Below are 19,916 nucleotides of genomic sequence, written 5' to 3' on the forward strand. Positions count from 1 at the left end.
ATGGCATCACTGACTCAATGGATGTGAGTCTGAGTGAACTCTGGGAGTTGGTGATGGACAGGGAGGCCTGGCGTGCTACGATTCATGGGGTTGCAAAGAGTCGGACATGACTGAGTGACTGAACTGAACTGAATATATCTTCCTATAAGGTATTTATGAATTCTAATGAGGAAAATATTAACTTTACAGTGAAGCATAGCAGACACTACCTTAACCAGGTGATCAAGGTTACATGTCACCAGTATTAAGACATGTCAGCATCAGATATCTCCTGATATGAGGTACTAAAAAGGACATAACATAATTTCTGCAGTATCCTTACCAAATATGCATAACATCAATATAATCATGACAAAATATCAGAGAAACCCCAATTAGGGACATTGTACAAAATAACTGACCAATGAGAACTGTCACAGTTAGGAACAGATTAAGGATACATAACAAAGTGCAATGTGAGATCCTAGATCATAAAAAGACATTAGTTGGACAGATGGAGAAAATCAAATAAGGTCTGCACATCAGCTAATATTACTGCATCAATATTATTTTCTTAGTTAACTTTTCTATGGTTATGTAAGATGTTAACATCGGGGGAGCTAAGTGAAGGATATATGGGAACTCTTTTACTATTTGACTTTTCTATAAACCGAAAAAGGCTTTTTAAAAAAGAGCTAATTGTAAATTTCCTGGCAGTCTAGTAGTTAGGATTCCATGCTTTCACAGTGGAGGGCCCAGGTTCAATCCCTAGTTGGGGAACTAAGATCCCACAAGTCACATGGCATGGCCAAAACAACAACAAAAAACAAAAAAGAGAGCTAATTGTCCTAATTTGTATTAATACTCTGAACATTCTAAATTTTCTAAGTTTATCATTTATATTTGTTTCTCTATAAATTTTCTTTTTGTTTACCCACTTTTTAATTGGATTACTGACTTTAGTATACTAAGAAAACTATATGAATTCTATATTGAAGAAATTAGCTCCTGTATGTAGCAAATTATTTTCCAGTTTGACCTTTGATTTTTTTTTATGGTGGGTTACTGTGTTTATGTGTATATAGATTTTTTAAATGATTTCTGCTGACCTGTAGGCAGAAAATAAGAAATAGTAGTCAAGTGGCTTTAAGTTATCAATAGTAATCCAAAGACAACAGAATAGGAATATTTTATGGAAATGACTTTAAGAAACTTTCTTTCCTCCATTAAAAGTTACATTTATTTAAACATTTACATACAGTAAAATTCATCCATTCTGGTGTACAATTCTAGGAGTTACCATTCTGGTGTACAATTCTAGGAGTTATCACAAATGCATACACTCATGTAATTATAATCAAGATACAGAAAATTTCCATTATTAAATAAATTCCTTGTGCTACTCTCTTATTTTTAACCCGTCATCCACTAACTTGTTCTGTTCCATAGTTTTGTCCTTTTCAGAATGTTATATAAATGGAATCTAACAGTAAGTAGCCTTTTGAGTTTGGCTCTTTTACTTAGCAAAATGCATGTGAACTCTATCCAAGCTGTTGCATGTATCATATAGCTCATCATAGTTTTTATTGCTGAGTAGGATTCCCTTGTATGGGTATACCACAGTTTATCTACACACCAGTTGAGGGACAGTCTCTGTTTTTATTTTCCCTTATTGTTAATGGTCTGTAGGTCTAGTAAAGGGCAGCGGTGAGATTTTATACAACAGGAAGAAGTTTCTTCTGCAAAGTCCACCTTAGAAGTATGCTCCTAGGTAACATGTGCAAAAGGTTATACCAGGATAACTTACTTCTTGTCCTTTAAACTATATTTAAAATTAGAGTTAATCCAAAGTGAGCAGTTTATCAAAGGAATAGATGTTTTTCCTGAGTATAGTTAGATGATATCCTCAGAGCAGGCCTGACAAATATTCTGAAATGCAAATCATTGGCAGAGTATTAAATTTTTCTTTATTAAAAAACTGAAAAAAGTAAAAATCAGCCCAAATCACACTTTAAAAATTTTATAAAGCAAAAGTCCCTTTTCAGTCTATCCAATCACATCTCTAAAAGTTTTACAATTTGGTACGTATATTTTCCAGGTTTTTCCTAAGTTTATTCAGAAATATCTATATATACATACATCATATATATACAAATGCTTTTGTTTATAAAAAAAAGTATTCACATATACATATATATTACTTTTTAACTTATTACAAAATCCTAGACACTATACAGATCAGAATGCATTAATAGATATACCTCCATTATTTTAACGGCTGTACAGTATTCCACCAAATGGATGCATCATAATTTATCCATTTTCACACTGACAGACATTTAGGTTGTACCCACTATTTCAGTGTGTGTGACTTTATTAAAATATAATTTGGATATCATAAAATTCACCCATTTAAAGTATATAATTCATGGTTTGTACTATAATAAACAAGTTGTACAATCATCATCACAATCAATTTTAGAACATTTTCATCAAGTTCTAAAGAAACCCTATACACTTCAGCTATTGCCCCAGCCCTAAGCAACCACTAATCTACTTTCTGTCACTATATATTTGGAATCATATAATATACAGTCTTTTGGAATAGTTGCTTTCATTTAGCATGTTTTCAGCATCCTTTCATATTATAGCATATTTACCAGATATGTTCCCTCCTCTTATACTTTTTGGAAGAATTTTTGAAGAATTTGTATTAATTCTTCTTTAATGTTTGTGATAATTAATCTGATAATCCATTTATGTTTATGCTTTTCTTTTTGGGTATTTAAAAAGTTTTAATTAACCTCTTATTATAGGTATTTTCAGAGTTTCTTTGTTCTCCCTTTCTCAACAATTGGTTTCAGTAATTTGTGTCTTTCTAGGAATGTGTTCATTACAAATAAGTTATCTAATCTATTGGCATAAAATTGTTCATGATGTTCCTTCATAATTTTCTTTAAATTTCTATAAGATTTGTAGTAATGTTTCCCTCCTTCATTTCTGATCCTAGCAATTTGAGTCTTCTTTTTTTTTTTTTTTCAATTTTGTTGGTCTTTACATAGAGCCAACTTTGGGTTTCATTAACTTTTTATTCTCTATGCCATTTACTTATCTAATCTTTCATATTTCCTTCCTTCTGCTTTTTCTAGTTAGTTTTCTTCTCTTTGTCCAGTGTCTTAATGTACAAAGTGAGGTTATTGATATGTGATATTTCTTCTTTTTAATTACAAGCATTTACACTTATAAAATTTTCTGTAAGCATTGCTTTAGGTGCATCCCATAAGTTTTGGGATGTTGTATGTTCATTTTCACTCATCTCAAATTAACCTTGTAACTCCTCCTTTGACATATTGGTCATTTAAAAGTCTATCTAATTTCTATTTGTGTCTCCTGACTTTCTGTTATTGATTTCTAACAGAAGTTTCATTCTATGTGGTCAGAGAACAAACTTTGCATAGTTTGATACACTTTAATTGACCATGATTTGTTTAATGGTATGTGATACAGCTATGATTTTTCCAGTAGTCATGTATGGATGTGAGAGCTGGACCATAAAGAAGGCTGAGTGCTGAAGAACAGATGCTCTCAAACTGTGGTGCTGGAGAAGACTCTTGCGAGCCCCTTGGACTACAAGGAGATCAAATCAGTCAGTCCTAAAGGAATTCAACCCTGAATATTCATTGGACGAACTGATGCTGAAGCTGAAGCTGAAGCTCCAATACTTTGGCCACCTGATGTGAAAAGGCAACTCATTTGAAAAGACCCTGATGTTGGGAAAGATTGAGGGCAGGAAGAGAAGTGGGTGACAGAGGATGAGATGGTTGGATGGTGTCACTGACTCAATGGACATGTATTTGAGCAAAATCTGGGAGACAGTCAAAGACAGGGATGCCTGGTGTGCTACAGTCCATGGGGTTGCAAAGAGTTGGGCAAGAATGAGTGACTCAACAACAACAAAATGTGATATGGTCCATCCTGGAGATGTTTCATGTGTATTTGAGAAGAATGTGTGTTTTGCTCTTGTTAGGTGAAGTGTTCTATAAGTATCTTTAAGGTTTCGTTGATTTATAGCATTATTCAAGTCTTCTATTCCTTTGTTCATAATTCTGTCTAGTTCTTAATGAAAATGGGATACTTAATCCCCCACTTTTTGTTGTATACTTTTATATTTCTCCATTCATTTCAGTTTTTGATCCATGTATTTTGGTACTCTGTTGTTAGATGCATATGTGTTTATAATAGATGTCACTATCTACAGCAATTTTTTTTTGCTTTAAAGCTCATTTTAAATAGACTTTAGATCACGATGGTATGATCACTGACCTAGAGCCAGACATCCTGGAATGTGAAGTCGAGTGGGCCTTAGAAAGCATCACTACAAGCAAAGCTAGTGGAGGTGATGGAATTCCAGTTGAGCTATTCCAAATCCTGAAAGATGATGCTGTGAAAGTGCTGCACTCAATATGCCAGCAAATTTGGAAAACTCAGCAGTGGCCACAGGACTGGAAAAGGTCAGTTTTCATTGCAATCCCAAAGAAACGCAATGCCAAAGAATGCTCAAACTACCACACAATTGCACTCATCTCACACGCTAGTAAAGTAATGCTCAAAATTCTCCAAGCCAGGCTTCAGCAATATGTGAACCGTGAACTTCCTGATGTTCAAGCTGGTTTTAGAAAAGGCAGAGGAACCAGAGATCAAATTGCCAACATCCGCTGGATCATGGAAAAAGCAAGAGAGTTCCAGAAAAGCATCTATTTCTGCTTTATTGACTATGCCGAAGCCTTTGACTGTGTGGATCACAATAAACTGTGGAAAATTCTGAAAGAGATGGGAATACCAGACCACCTGATCTGCCTCTTGAGAAATTTGTATGCAGGTCAGGAAGCAACAGTTAGAACTGGACATGGAACAACAGACTGGTTCCAAATAGGAAAAGGAATTCGTCAAGGCTGCATATTGTCACCCTGTTTATTTAACTTATATGCGGAGTACATTATGAGAAACGCTGGGCTGGAAGAAACACAAGCTGGAATCAAGATTGCCGGAAGAAATATCAATAACCTCAGATATGCAGATGACACCACCCTTATGGCAGAAAGTGAAGAGGAACTAAAAAGCCTCTTGAGGAAAGTGAAAGTGGAGAGTGAAAAAGTTGGCTTAAAGCTCAACATTCAGAAAACGAAGATCATGGCATCCAGTCCCATCACTTCATGGGAAATAGATGGGGAAACAGTGGAAACAGTGTCAGACTTTATTTCTCTGGGCTCCAAAATCACTACAGATGGTGACTGCAGCCATGAAATTAAAAGACGCTTACTCCTTGGAAGGAAAGTTATGACCAACCTAGATAGCATATTCAAAAGCAGAGACATTACTTTGTCAACAAAGCTTCGTCTAGTCAAGGCTATGGTTTTTCCTGTGTTCACGTATGGATGTGAGAGTTGGACTGTGAAGAAGGCTGAGCACCGAAGAATTGATGCTTTTGAACTGTGGTGTTGGAGAAGACTCTTGAGAGTCCCTTGGACTGCAGGGAGATCCAACCAGTCCATTCTGAAGGAGATCAGCCCTGGGATTTCTTTGGAAGGAATGATGCTAAAGCTGAAACTCCAGTACTTTGGCCACCTCATGCAAAGAGTTGACCCATTGGAAAAGACTCTGATGCTGGGAGGGATTGGGGGCAAGAGGAGAAGGGGACGACAGAAGATGAGATGGCTGGATGGCATCACTGACTCGATGGATATGAATCTCAGTGAACTCCAGGTGTTGGTGATGGACAGGGAGGCCTGGCGTGCTGTGATTCATGGGGTCGCAAAGAGTTGGACACGACTGAGCGACTGATCTGATCTGAATAGTATAGCCACTCCAGCTTTCTAATACTTGCCATTTGCCTGATATTTATATCCTTTAACCTTCAATCTGTATCTTTGAATCTAAAGTGTGACTACAATAAATAACATAGAGGTAAGTCTTGTTTGTTTTCCCATTTGATGATCTCTGCCTTTTGACTAGATTGTTTAATCCATTCATACTTATGTCTCAAGTTTTTATTTCTCCATTCCTCTTTTTACTTTCTTTTGCATTAGACATTTTCTAATAAGACATTTAAGTGTGTTTAATATTTTTACTAAATATTTTTAGCTATTTTGTTAGTGGTTGCTCTAGGGTTTACCATACACGTCTTAACTGGCTTCAGCTATATACTAACTAAATTCCAATGAGATATAAAAACCTTATTCCTATGTAAACCTATTCCTTTTCTTATTTTTGTGATATTATTGTTAGTAGTGTTATCTCTACATGTTATAAACCCAGTAATATGTCATTATAATTATTACTTAGTATAATTTTATGTCTTTTAAAGAAGCTGACAGAAGAAAGAGCAAGTATATTATTTATAGCTTTTTTATATTAACCTTCTTATTTCCTATTTCTTGTTACTTTCATTTGTTCCTATGGATTTGAGTTATCACCTGGAGTCATTAATTCAATACAGCTTTGTTTCTACCTTTGTCTTGCTATTGGTAAATATATTAGTTTTATATGTAATAGATCCAATAATGCAATTACATATATATTGCTTGATAAAATAGCTTTTAAAATCAATTAAGAAAGAAAAATGTATTTTGACTATCTAATTACACAATTACCTTTACCAGTGCTAATTTTTTGTATGTGTAGATTCAAATTACTGTCTGAGGTCACCTGCTTTCTACCTGAAGAACTTCTTTTGATATTTCCTGCTAGTCAGGTCTGACAGCAACATTTTCTCCCAGTTTTTGACTGTGTGGGAGTGTCTTCATTTCATCTTCATTCTTGATAAACAGTTTTATTGAATAGGGAATCTATGTTGACAGTTCTTTTTCAACACTGAGTAAAATTTCCCACTACCACCTCCTTTGTTTCTGATGAGAACTTATCTGTTATTGAAGTTTCCTTGTAAATGATGCTTCATCTATCTCATTTTGCTTTCAAAAGTTTCATCTTTGGGTTTTAGCATTCTTATTGTGGTGTGTTTGTGGATTTCTTGTTTATTTTACTTGGGATTCATTGAGATCTCTTGGATGTGTAGATAGTTTCTTATCAAATTTGGGGTGTTTACAGCCATTATGTATTGGAATATCTTTTTCTGCTCCTTTCTTTCTCTGACATTCCCATTATAAGTACATTAGAGTGCTTAATGGTTGTATACCCTCTTATGTTTTCATTCTTTTTTCTTTCTGATCTTCATCCTGGATACGATCAAATTTAATTATCACAATCCAATGAAGTAATATTACTATCCTCATTTTTACAGATGAAAAAAATTGAGGCTCAGATTTAATGACTTGCCAAAGTCATAGAGTGGTTAAATATGGCTGTGGAGTTCAAACAGGTCTGATTCCAAAGTTTATACTACTTCCTCCATATCATGTCATTTTTCTATTCTCCAGCAACTATAAACAAACAACTGGGGGACTTGGGGCTGGCTGCCTCTCTTCTAGAAAGCTCTTTCTTTCTACCCTCCTTTGGTATTCTTTGCTAGTATGTTCCTATTCTAAAATTCATATATTTAATTCCTAACATGTACTGACAATGATTCAATGCTTATTGCTTTGAATTCAATCATTATTCAATGGTAGCTAGTGTAAATAATTGTGAGAACATTAATGTTTTGATCTAAATTCTTTCATTAGAAAAAATGAACAGCTTTTTGAAGATACTGATAACTTAATAGGGAGTGTGCATTAAATATTTTCTGACTAACCTATGAAAACTACCTACTGTTACTGCTGAAGGTCTAATTCAACAGCATTTGCTGATGTTTAGGCCCCTGGTCACTTATTTACTAGGTGAATAAAATTAGGGACAAGTGGGCTCCAGATATAAATATTTCAATATTTACTTAGTTTTTTTAGTTTTATATATATATATATATAGGAGGCAGTCTTAGAAAGAATGTCATCTCTAGGGACAAATATATAAGACCTCATATAAATTACAATGATTTAAAAAATTCTTGGAAGAAATCTACTGTAATTTATCCTGAGAAAATGATACTCTTTATAACCAACCCTCTATACTCATTATATTGTCTATCCTAGATAATCTTTGATTATAGAAAGTGTATTCTGCCAATTCTTTCCAAAAGCTGAAAGGGATTGTCTTAATTTTGCTTTCTTTCCCTCAGTTTCTCTTCTTCAATTCCAAACAAACTGCTCTCTATACACAAAACCTAGATCCTAAATTCTGATGTAAAAAGACCTCCTGGGACTCACACTTTTTGTATCTTCTAACTGCCACTGATTTCAGTAGTATTATCTGTAGTAGATGATATTAGAGAAGCAGCCTGGAGATCTGGCCGTTGCTTTTTGTTCTTTCCAAATTCTATCACCAATATTTTCCCACGTAGCTTATATCCATTTACTAGACGCAATGCTTGCCATGCTATTTCTGTATCTAAAAGAGAAAGAAAAAACACCAGTTTATGTATGGCTTAATAATTCAATTTTATTCCAAGTCTAGTTTATGTTGTTTTGCCTTGGAGTACAATGTAGGCCATAAGGTCATGTAGTTATTTGAGTTTATTGTGTTTTCCACAATCCCAAATTTGTATAACTCAGCAAGATTAAATAGCTAAGAATAATTACAATAGAATCTTTAAAAGGATGCTTGAGTATCTCCTAATTCAAGGATATAGGTAAAACAAAACAAAACAAAACAAGGACACAGACAGTGTGCTAAAGAGGGCTAAGCTACATCTAATAATACACAAACCTGTATCTTAGATAACACATTATAGGTGCTAAGAGAATGAAATAATTTTCAAAATAGAAAACACAAAAAGAAGTTATTATGGTACTGGGGACATTTTCCTATTAATACTTTTCCTTTTGATTAGAGAGTGGTTGTCAGAGCCCTCACTTGGATAAGTTTAAGAATCCCTGTAGGCATATGGAAGCTTGAGGTGTAAGAGTATATATGGTATAGCAGGAGGATTTAATTTATGGGTCTCAGAGTCTAGATGTGGGAAATTAGGAAGGAATGGACTTATCGCCCAGAGTCTGTCAGATCCTAAGTAGACAAGCAATGGTTTTAGATTGAACCAATTTATGTCTTATATGTATGCTCTACAAACTTTCAAATGTATTCATAACTAGTAAAACAGCTATTTATTTAAAAGTACTTAGTGTATAAAGCCTTTTTATTATATATTTTTTCAACTAATGGATCATATTAGGTGGGGGGGTACATGAAATAATATTTTAAGTTTAAAAGGGTTCTTACACTTGAAAAGACTGAAAATCACTAGAGCTGAGGATACAAAAACGTTCAATGAGATAGGAAAGATGGTACAATGCTGTATAAGAAGACTGTAGGGGAATTTGGCATTGCTCATGTGCAAAAAAGCACTTGCCTTTAAATATATTACTATGCAGTATATAAATTATGATAGTTTAGGGATAATAAAAGGCACAGTTCCTACCTAGCCTCCACCAAAAAAGAAAGATAGTCTGGTCTGTCATAGAAACTGGAATTCCTATAGAGATACAACTTGTTTAATTACACTTTGTTTTATTATGCTTTGCAGATAATGTGTTCTTTCCAAATTGAAGGGTTTTAGCAACCCTGAACTGTTAGATGATAGTATTTTTTACTAAGAAAGTATTTTTAAATCAAGATATGTACATTGTTTTTTTGGACTAAATACTACTGCTCACTTAATATACTACAGTATAGTATAAACACAAGGCTTCTCAGGTGGCTCAGAGGTAAAGAATCTGCCTGCAGGAGATCCAGGAGACGTGGGTTTGATCCCTGCATTGGGAAGATCCCATGGAGGAGGAAGTGGCAACCCATTCCAGTATTCTTGCCTGGAAAATTCCATGGAGAGAGGAGCCTGGTGGGCTACAGTCCATGGGGTCACAAAGAGTCAGACACAACTGAGTGACAGTGCATGCATGCATGCACCCTTTCTTCCAGTCTATGGTGATAATCTGCCTCCGATAGTGTAAATATAACTTTTATATGTACCGCTACTGCTAAGTCACTTCAGTTGTGTCCAACTCTGTGCGACCCCATAGATGGCAGCCCACCAGGCTCCCCCATCCCTGGGATTCTCCAGGCAAGAATACTGGAGTGGGTTGCCATTTCCTTCTCCAATGCATGAAAGTGAAAAGTAAAAGTGAAGTCACTCAGTCGTATCCGACTCTTCGAGACCCCATGGACTTCAGCCTACCAGGCTCCTCCGTCCATGGGATTTTCCAGGCAAGAGTACTGGAGTGGGGTGCCATTGCCTTCTCCATTATATGTACTAGGAAAACAAAAAATTCATGCAACTCACTTTATTGAGATAATTCACCTTATTGCAGTGGTCTGGAATTGAATCTGCCGTATCCCTGAGACATGCCTGTATTATTCTTCCTTATGGTTTAGGATACTGAAGTCATGTATTAGGATGCAAACAACAGTTAAACAATATATCACCCACTAGTTAATTATGAATTACTAATTAATTAGCATAATATAGCATAATATCACAATAGCTTGCAGTCTTACTCCTAAAGGAATAAGGCATAATGCAACTATAAGTGTTCTGATAAGAATACCAATATATTAATAATCGATGTAATTATAACTTGGACTAGAAATATTACTTTCAGCAGAGGGAAAGTAAATTTTGATACAGTGAGTAGGAAGTGCCAAGTTGGGGAAAAGAGAGAACAATGGTGTAAGGTGGTGGTGCACTGTCAAAGAAGGAGAGGAAACACAGAAGGGAGAATAGAAAAAAAAAAAAAAAAGAACATGTTTTCCTAAGTTCTCTTTCCTTCCTCTGATATGCTTCTTTTGTGGGCTATATTTAAATTAGAGAGGGCATATGTAGTTGCTAATGAACTTATTAGTGACTCAGCCATAACTGAGTAATTATCCAGATGAAGCTACTTACTGGGAAAAGTGATAAAAGCCTGCCCCCTCATTCGTCCAGTCATCATTCGGAATTGAATTGGAGGTCCTTTCTTTTCCTGGAACCGAGCGAATAATGAGACAAGATCTCTTTCAGTCACCCGAGGGCTAAGGTTCTTCAGGTATAACACCTAATACAAACCAAGGATCAACAGAAATATCACATTAGGGAGACAAGGAAACTATTTCATTGTGGAAGGACTTAGTTTCAGATAAAGGTGGCGGATTGAATACATGCATCTAATTTCAATCCCTCCAAAAACCTTTAAAACTATAGGGACTTTTTAAAAAAGTAAGGAAGAACAAGGAAATGAGGCAATAGCAACAATATTCTGGAAGCTGTAAAATAACTGAACAAGCATACTCGAGAAAGCTGAATCTTAAATCAGCAGTGGGGGAAACCAAGAACTAACCCAATCTACATCTAAGAATCCTGAAACATTTTAGGAACTGATATATTCTAGTGTCTCTGGAAATGTATATAAAGAGCTGGAGTTAAGATAAAGTGGTTATGTTAAAAGTTCTTTAAAAGATTAGATTATATCTTTAAACACCCTCCCCTACAAAATGCTACTGGGTAAAGACCACTCCCAATCCTGCTGTATACTGAAGGTTCATTCTCTGAACATGGGGAATGTTAGACACCATTGAGGATGTGAATACTGTTCCTGAAAACTAGGCTTTAAGAGAAATGATGCATTCTGAATGATGAGGATATCCAAAACATTTTCCTTCATTTGGCTCCTACAATGCTGGTGGTACCCTCCCCAAGTGAGAGTTCTGAAGTCTTTTCTGGGAAATCTAATCAGCCCCAAGAGGAAAGGTCTAAAAATGCTGATTTAGAATGGGGAATTTCTCCAACAAATGAATGAGCCAGATGACTTTAAGTGAAACTTAAATTCAATAAGGATCACTCATTTGATCAGAGCTTCCAATCCGTTTTTGGCTCCTACTCATAAATATGAGCAGAAATTATCAGGCATCTGAAAAAAGCAACTAATGTGAAAAAGACAGAACAAAAAATAAATAAAAGCAAGTGGGAGAAAACAGAAACTATGCAAGGAGAAAAAAAAAATAACTTCAAAGAGCCATCACTAATATCCTCAGAGAAAGAAGAGAAAATATTTCGTCTATTAGGAATGAAATGCTTTTTTAAAAAGAAACATTCAAGAAAATAAACAAAAAGAGCTCTTAAATGTGATGGAACTTTAGTTCTCATTGGCTTAAAATAGATTATTACAAGGTGTTTTAAGTAAGTACCTTTGTAATCATAGTTAAAATACCTATAGAAGGCACACAAAATGAGAAAGGAAAAAGGCAATTCACTACCAAAAAATTAGCAACAAGCGCTATAAAACAGAAAACCACTAATAAATGGCAATAGTAAATCCTCTCTATCAATAATTACTTTACATATAAATGGATTAAACTCCCTAGTCAAAGACATAGAGTGGTTAAACAAACACAAAACAAAATGTGACTAAGTGCTGTCTACAAGAAACTCACTTTAGATTTAAGGCCATACACAGGCTGGAAAAGAAAGGATAAAAAGAGAAATTCCACGCAAATTGCAACCAAAAAAGAATAAGGTTGGCCATGTTTAATCAAGATAAAATAGACTTAAAGTCAAAAACTTTCAAAAGAGATGAAAAAGGACATTATATAATGATAAAAGGGTAGACATAATGACTATAAATATATATGCACACAACATCAGAGCACTTAAATATATGAGCAAACATTGAGAAAACTGAAGGGGGGTATAAGCAGCAACACAATACTACTAGGAGATTTCAATACCTCACTTTCAGTAGCAAAAGAAAAACTAGAAAATTCACAAATATGTGGAAACTAAACAACATAATCTAGAAAAACCAATGGGTCAAAGAAGAAATCAAAAGGTAAATTAGAAAATACCTCGATACAAAGGAATATGAAACCACAACATACCAAAATTTATGGAATGCAACTAGGTCAATACTAAAAAGGAAGTTTATAGCATTAAATGCCTACATTAAACAAGGGGAAAGCTCTCATACTACTTTGCATTTCAAGGAGCTAGAAAAAAAAAACAAACTAAGCTCAAAGTTATTGGACAGAAATAATAAAGTTTACACAGAAATAATTGACATAGAGATTAGGAAAATAATAGAAAAAATCAACCAAACTAAGAGCTGTTTTTTAAAAAGATCAACAAAATTGACTACTTTTAGCTAGGCTAAGAAAAAAGAGAAGACTCAAATAAAATTCAGAGTGAAAGAGGAGACTTTACAACTGATGCCACAGAAATAAAAAAGGATTATGAGAGACTACTCTGACAATTATATGCCAACAAATTGGATAATCTAGAGAAAATGATAAATTCCTAGGAACATAAACCTACCAAGATGAAATCATGAAGAAACAGAAAATCTGAATAGACTTATAACTAGCAATAAAATTATTCAGTAATTAAAAATCTCCCAACAAAGAAAAGCCCAAGACCAGATGGCTTCACAGGTGAATTCTACCAAATATTTAAAGAATTAATACCAATCCTCCTAAAATTCTTCCAAAAACTTGAAGAGGCAGGAACACTTCCAAACTAATTTTATCAGGCCAGCATTAACATCACCCAAAACAGAAAAAGATATTATAAGAAATGAAAACTAAAGGCTAATATCCGTGATGAATACACATGTAAAAATTCTTAACAGAAAAGTAGTAAACTGAATTTAAAAGCATATTAAAAGGATCATGGCCAAATGTGATTTATCCCTGGGTGAAAGGATGGTTCAACATATGAAAATCAATCAATATCATATAGCACATTAATAGAATGAAGGATAAAAATCACAAATCATTTCAATAGACATCAATGGACAGATCTTCCAGACAGAAAATCAGTAAGGCAACAGAGATACTAAATGACACAATAGAACAGCTAGACTTAATTGTTATTTTCAGGACATTAAATTAAAAATAAACCCAGAATACACATCCTTTTCAAGTGCACATAAAACATTCTCTATGATAGACCACAAACTAGGACACAAAATAGGCCTCAAGAAATTTAAGAGGCCAGGGATTATTTCAAGCATCTTTTTGACTACAATAGCATGAAACTAGAAATCAGCCACAGAAAGAGAAATTAGGAAAAAAGATAACATAGAAACATAACAACATGCTACTAAAGAAACTAATAGGTTAACAGTGTAATCAAAGAGAAAATTAAAAAATATCTTGAGACAAATGACAATGAAAACTCAACCAGTTGCAGAAAAGGTAGTCCAAAGAGGGAACTTCATAGTGATAAACGTTTTCCTCAAAAAAACAAAACAAAACAAGAAAAATATCAAATAAACAACCTAAACTACCACCTAAAAGAATTAGAAAAAGAACAATCTAAAGTCAACAGAAGGAAGTAAATAATAAAAATCAGGGAGGAAATTAATAAAATAAAGATAAAAATAGAAAAAAATGAATGAAAACAAGAACTGAAAAGGTAAACAAAATTGACAAACCTCTGGCCATGCTCAGTAAGAGAGAAGGCCCCAATTAAATAAGGAGAAATAACAACTGATATTGCAGAAATGAAAAAAAAAAAAAAACACAAGAATACTATGAACAATTATTTGCTAACAAACTGGACAACCTAGAAGAAATGGATAAGTTTCTAGAAACATACAGCCCACCAAAACTGAATCAAAAATAGATAGTTTGAACACATCAATCACTACAAGTGAAATAGAATCTGTAATTAAAAAACAACAACAACAAAAAACCTCCCTGCAAACAGAAGTTCAGGACTGGATGTCTTCACTGGGGAATTCTACCAAACATACAAAGAAGAACTTATATTGATTCTTCTCAAACTCTTCCAAAAGATTGAAGAGGAAGGAATACTACCAAAGTCATTCTATGAAGCCACTATTACTCTGATACCAAATCTAGACAAAAACACTACCAAAAAAGAAAATTACATTCATCTTTGATGAATACTTCCTGGTGGCTTCCCTGGTGGCTCAGACGGTAAACCGTCTGTCTACAGTGCAGGAGACCCAGGTTCGATCCCTGGGTTGGGAAGATCCCCTGGAGAAGGAAATGGCAATCCACTCCAGGACTATTGCCTGGAAAATCCCATGGACAGAGGAGCCTGGTAGGCTACAACCCATGGGGTCACAAAGAGCTGGACATGACTGAATGACTTCACTTTCTTTCTTTCACTTTCATGAATACAGATGCAAAAAATCCTCAACCAAATATTAGCAAAACAAATCCAACAACACATAAAAAAAGATCATACACCATGATCAAGTAGGATTTATCCCAGGGTCATAAGGATGGTTCAACATATGTAAATCATTCAGTGTGATACATCACATCAACATAAGAAAAGATAAAACTCACAAAATCATCTCAATATATACAGAAAAGCATTTGATAAAATTCAGCATCCATTCATGATAAAAAACTCTTTATCAAAGTGGGTCTAGAGAGAACATATCTCAACATAATACAGTAAGTTACCTACATAATCTGTTCCAAGAGCACAATTATAAATTCAATTTGTTCATAAGTCCAACAAAGTTATCCCAGGTACCCAGCTTAACACAACTGGCTATATAGTACTGTATTGTAATAGGTTTACAATACTTTTCACACAAAAAATACATAAAAAACAAGCAGAAAAAATAAAGAAGATATCTTTAATATTATAATACAGTACCTTGAAAAGTACAGTAGTACAGTACAACAGCTGGCATATAGGGGCTGGCATTGAGTGAACAGGCAAGAAGAGTTACTGACTAGAGGAGGGAGAGGAGCTAGGAGATGGCAGAGCTGAAGGATCATCAGAAATAGGAGATGGAGGGCAGGTTACAATTTCACTCCCACCTGACATTGATGATACACACTTTCACATCTTTGAGAGTTTGCAACTTGAAGGTTTGCATGTAGGGGACTTACTGTAAAAGCTATTTATGACAAACCCCCAGCCATTGCTCAATAGTGAAAAGCTGAAAGCCTTCCTATTAAAATCTGGAGCAAGACAATGATGCCCACTATTACCATTTCTATTCAACATAGTATTCTAGCCATAGCAATAAAACAAGAAAAATAAAAGGTATCCAAAAATGGAACAGAAGAGGTAAATTTGCCATTATATACAGATGACATTATACTATATATAGAAAACCCTAAAGACTTCACCCTTATAGCAGACAGTAAAGCAGAACTAAAGAGCCTCTTGATGAAAGTGAAAGAGGAGAGTGAAAAAGTTGCCTTAAAGCTCAACATTCAGAAAACTAAGATCATGGCATCCGGTCCCATCACTTCATGGCAAATAGATGGGGAAACAGTGGAAACAGTGGCTGACTTTATTTTTCTGGGCTCAAAAATCACTGCAGATGGTGATTGCAGCCATGAAATTGAAAGAAACTTACTCCTTGGAAGGAAAGTTATGACCAACCTAGACAGCATATTAAAAAGCAGAGATATTACTTTGCCAACAAAGGTCCGTCTAGTCAAGGCTATGGTTTTTCCAGTGGTCATGTATGGATTTGAGAGTTGGACTACAAAGAAAACTGAGCGCTGAAGAATTGATGCTTTTGAACTGTGGTGTTGGAGAAGACCCTTGAGAGTCCCTTGGACTGCAATGAGATCCAACCAGTCCATCCTAAAGGAGATCAGTCATGGGTGTTCATTGGTAGGACTGATGTTGAAGCTGAAACTCCAATACTTAGGCCACCTGATGAGAAGAGCTGACTCATTTGAAAACGACAGAGGATGAGATGGTTGGATGGCATCATTGACTCAATGGACATGGGTTTGGGTGAACTCTGGGAGCTGGTGATGGACAGGGAGGCCTGGCGTACTGTGGTTCATGGGGTTGCAAAGAGTCGGAAACAACTGAGTGACTGAACTGAACTGAACTGAAAGACTCCACACAAAATCTCCTAAGCAAATTCAGCAAATTAGCAGGATATAAGAACCGATAAGCAAATTCAGCAAAGTAGCAGGATATAAGATTAACTTACAGAAACCTGTTCCTTTCTTTACAATAAACATATCAGAAAGGGAAAATAGAAAAAAAAAATCCTTTTAAGACTGCATAAAAATCAAATACTTTGGAATAAAATTTGACCAAGGAAATGAAAGACTTATATGCTGAAAACTGTAAGCACTGATAAAAGAAGATGATTTTAAGAAATGGGAAGATACACAATATTCTTGGATTGGAAAAATTAATATGGTTAAAATGGCCATACTACCCAAAGCAATCTACAGGTTTAATGCATCCCTATCAAATTACCCATGACGTTTTTCACAGACTAGAACAAATAAGTCTAATACTTATGATGAACCAAAAAAGACCCAGAATTGGCAAAATAATCCTGAAGATAAAGAACAAAGCAGAAGGCATAACTCTCCAAGACTTCAGACAATTACAAAGCTACAGTAATCAAAAGAGTGGTACTGGCACAAAAACATACATATAGATCAACAGAATAGAATAGAGAGTCCAGAAATAAACCCACACACCTATAGTCAATTAATCTTCAATAAAGGAGGCAAGCTATACAATGGAGAAAAGACAGTCTCTTCAGCAAGTGGTGTTGGGAAAGTTGGACAGCCACATATAAATCAATAAAGTTAGAACACCCCCTCACACCATACACACAAAAAACTCAAAATGGCTTTAAGATTTACATATAAGACAGGACACCATAAAACTCCTAGAAGAGAATATAGGCAAACATTCTCTGGCATAAAATGTGCCAATGTTTTCTTAGGTCAGTCTCTGAAGGCAATAGAAATACAAGCAAAAATAAACAAATGGAACCTAATCAAACTTATAAGCTTTTGTACAGCAAGGGAAACCATAAACAAAACTAAAAGACAACCTACATACTGGGAGAAAATATTTGCAAAAGATGTGACCGACAAAGGGTTAATTTTAAAAATATACATACAGCTCATAAAACTCAATAACAAAAAAACAAACAACCTAATCAAAAAGTGGGCAGAAGATCTAAGTAAAGAAGATCTTCACCAAAGAAGACATATGGATAGCCAATGAGCACATGAAAAGATGTTCAACACTGCTAATTAAAGAAATGCAAATCAAAACTACAATATGGTATTATGTCACTGGTCAGGATGACCTTCAACAAAAAGTCTACAAATAATAAATGCTGGAGTATGTAGAGAAAAGAAAATCCTCTTACACTGTTGGTGGGAATGTAAATTGGTGTATATGAAGAACACTACAGAGGTTCCTTAAAAAACTAAAAGTAGAGTTGCCATATGATCCAGCAATCCCACTCTTGGGCATATATCTGGAAAAAACTAATTCAAAAAGATACATGCACCTCAATGCTCATAGTAGTACTATATATAATAGCCAAGATATGGAAGCAAACTAAATATCCATCAACAGATGAATGGGAAGAAGATGTGGTATATATTAATATATACAATGGAATACTATGCTATGCTAAGTCACTTCAGTCATGTCCGACTCTGTGCGACCCCATAGACGGCAGCCCATCAGGCTCCCCCATCCCTGGGATTCTCCAGGCAAGAACACTGGAGTGGGCTGCCATTTCCTTCTCCAATGCATGAAAGTGAAAAGTGAAGTAAAGTCGCTCAGTCGTGTCCGACTCTTAGTGACCCCATGGATTGCAGCCTAACAGGCTCCTCTGAATGGAATACTACTCAGCCATAAAAAATGAGATAATACCATTTGTGGCAACATGGATGGAACAAGAGATTGTCATAGCAGGTGAAGTAGGTCAGATAGAGAAAGAAAAATATCATATGATATCACTTACATGTGGAATCTAAAATATGATACAAATCACAAAACAAAAATAGACTCACAGACATAGAAAACAAACTTATGGTTATCAAAGAGGAAAGGCAGGGAGGAAGGATAAACTAGGAGTTTGGGATTAGCAGGTAGAAACTACTATATATAAAAAAGATAAACAACAAGACCCTACTATACAGCACAGGAAACTATATTTGATATCTTGCAACAAACTATAATGGAAAATAATCTAAAAATTATATATATATATAATATAAATATAAAAGTTGTTTTATATATATATAAAACTGAATCACTTTGCTGTACACCAGAAACTAACACAACATTGTAAATTAACTATATTTTAGTAAAAAAAAATATAAAAAGAAATTAATAAAGAGAAATAAATGGAAAGACATCCCATACTCAAGGACTGGAAATATTAATACTGTCAAAATGTGATACTAATCAAAGCAATCTACAGATTCAATGCAATTCTTATCAAAATACCAATGATGGTTTTTATGTAAATAAAAAATATCCTAAAATTCATATGAACCACAAGAGACCATGAATAGACAAAGCAATCTTGAGGAAGAAGAACAAAGTAGTATGTGTTATATATCCTGATTTCAAACTACAGTAATCAAAACAGTAAGGTACTGGCATTAAAAAGTACATATTGACCAATGAACTGGAATAGAGGGCCTAGAAATTAACCACACATTTATGGTAAGCTGGTCTTAGACAAGGAGGGCAAAAATACACATGGGGAAAAAACAATCTCTTTAATAAATGGTGTTTGGAAAACTGGATATCCAGGACAAAAAATGAAATTAGATGCTTCTCTTATACCATACACAAAACCCAACTCAAAATATTAAATACTTAAAAATAAGATGTGATACTCTAAAACTCCTAGAAGCAAACAGAAAAATCTTCTTGACCATTGGCCTTGGCAATAATTTAGATATGATATCAAAAGCACAGTGAACAAAAGCAAACACAGACAAGTGTCATTAACTCAAACCCATATTCGTAGCAAAGAAAACAATCAGTAAAGTTAAAAGGTGACCTACAAAATGGAGAAAGTATTTTCAAATCATATATCTAATAAAGGGTTAACATCTAATCTGTGTCTCTTCTGCATTTGCAGGCAGGTTCTTTACCAATAGCACCACGTGGGAAGCCCAAAATATAT

At 34.7% G+C, this 19,916-nt stretch overlaps 1 protein-coding gene across 4 annotated transcripts in view; it reads right to left on the reverse strand.

Moving 5' to 3' along the window:
* Positions 1-1,192: 1,192 nt before the first annotated feature.
* RBM41 (RNA binding motif protein 41) overlaps positions 1,193-19,916 on the reverse strand; it is a 75,537-nt gene continuing 56,813 nt past the window's right edge. For 3 of the 4 annotated variants that reach the window (XM_005227893.5, XM_015461592.3, XM_059883650.1), the window contains 2 exons: positions 10,907-11,054; positions 3,001-8,418 (listed from right to left, as the gene is read on the reverse strand). In XM_005227893.5, the coding sequence (XP_005227950.1) occupies positions 8,252-8,418; positions 10,907-11,054 (315 nt within the window). In that variant the 3' untranslated portion in view covers positions 3,001-8,251. Of the gene's footprint in view, positions 1,909-3,000; positions 8,419-10,906; positions 11,055-19,916 lie in introns of those variants that run through there. The other variant, XM_005227892.5, reaches the window with a different exon arrangement.

This window comes from Bos taurus, chromosome X, assembly GCF_002263795.3.
Source record: "Bos taurus isolate L1 Dominette 01449 registration number 42190680 breed Hereford chromosome X, ARS-UCD2.0, whole genome shotgun sequence".
In the NCBI taxonomy this organism is placed as follows: domain Eukaryota; kingdom Metazoa; phylum Chordata; class Mammalia; order Artiodactyla; family Bovidae; genus Bos; species Bos taurus.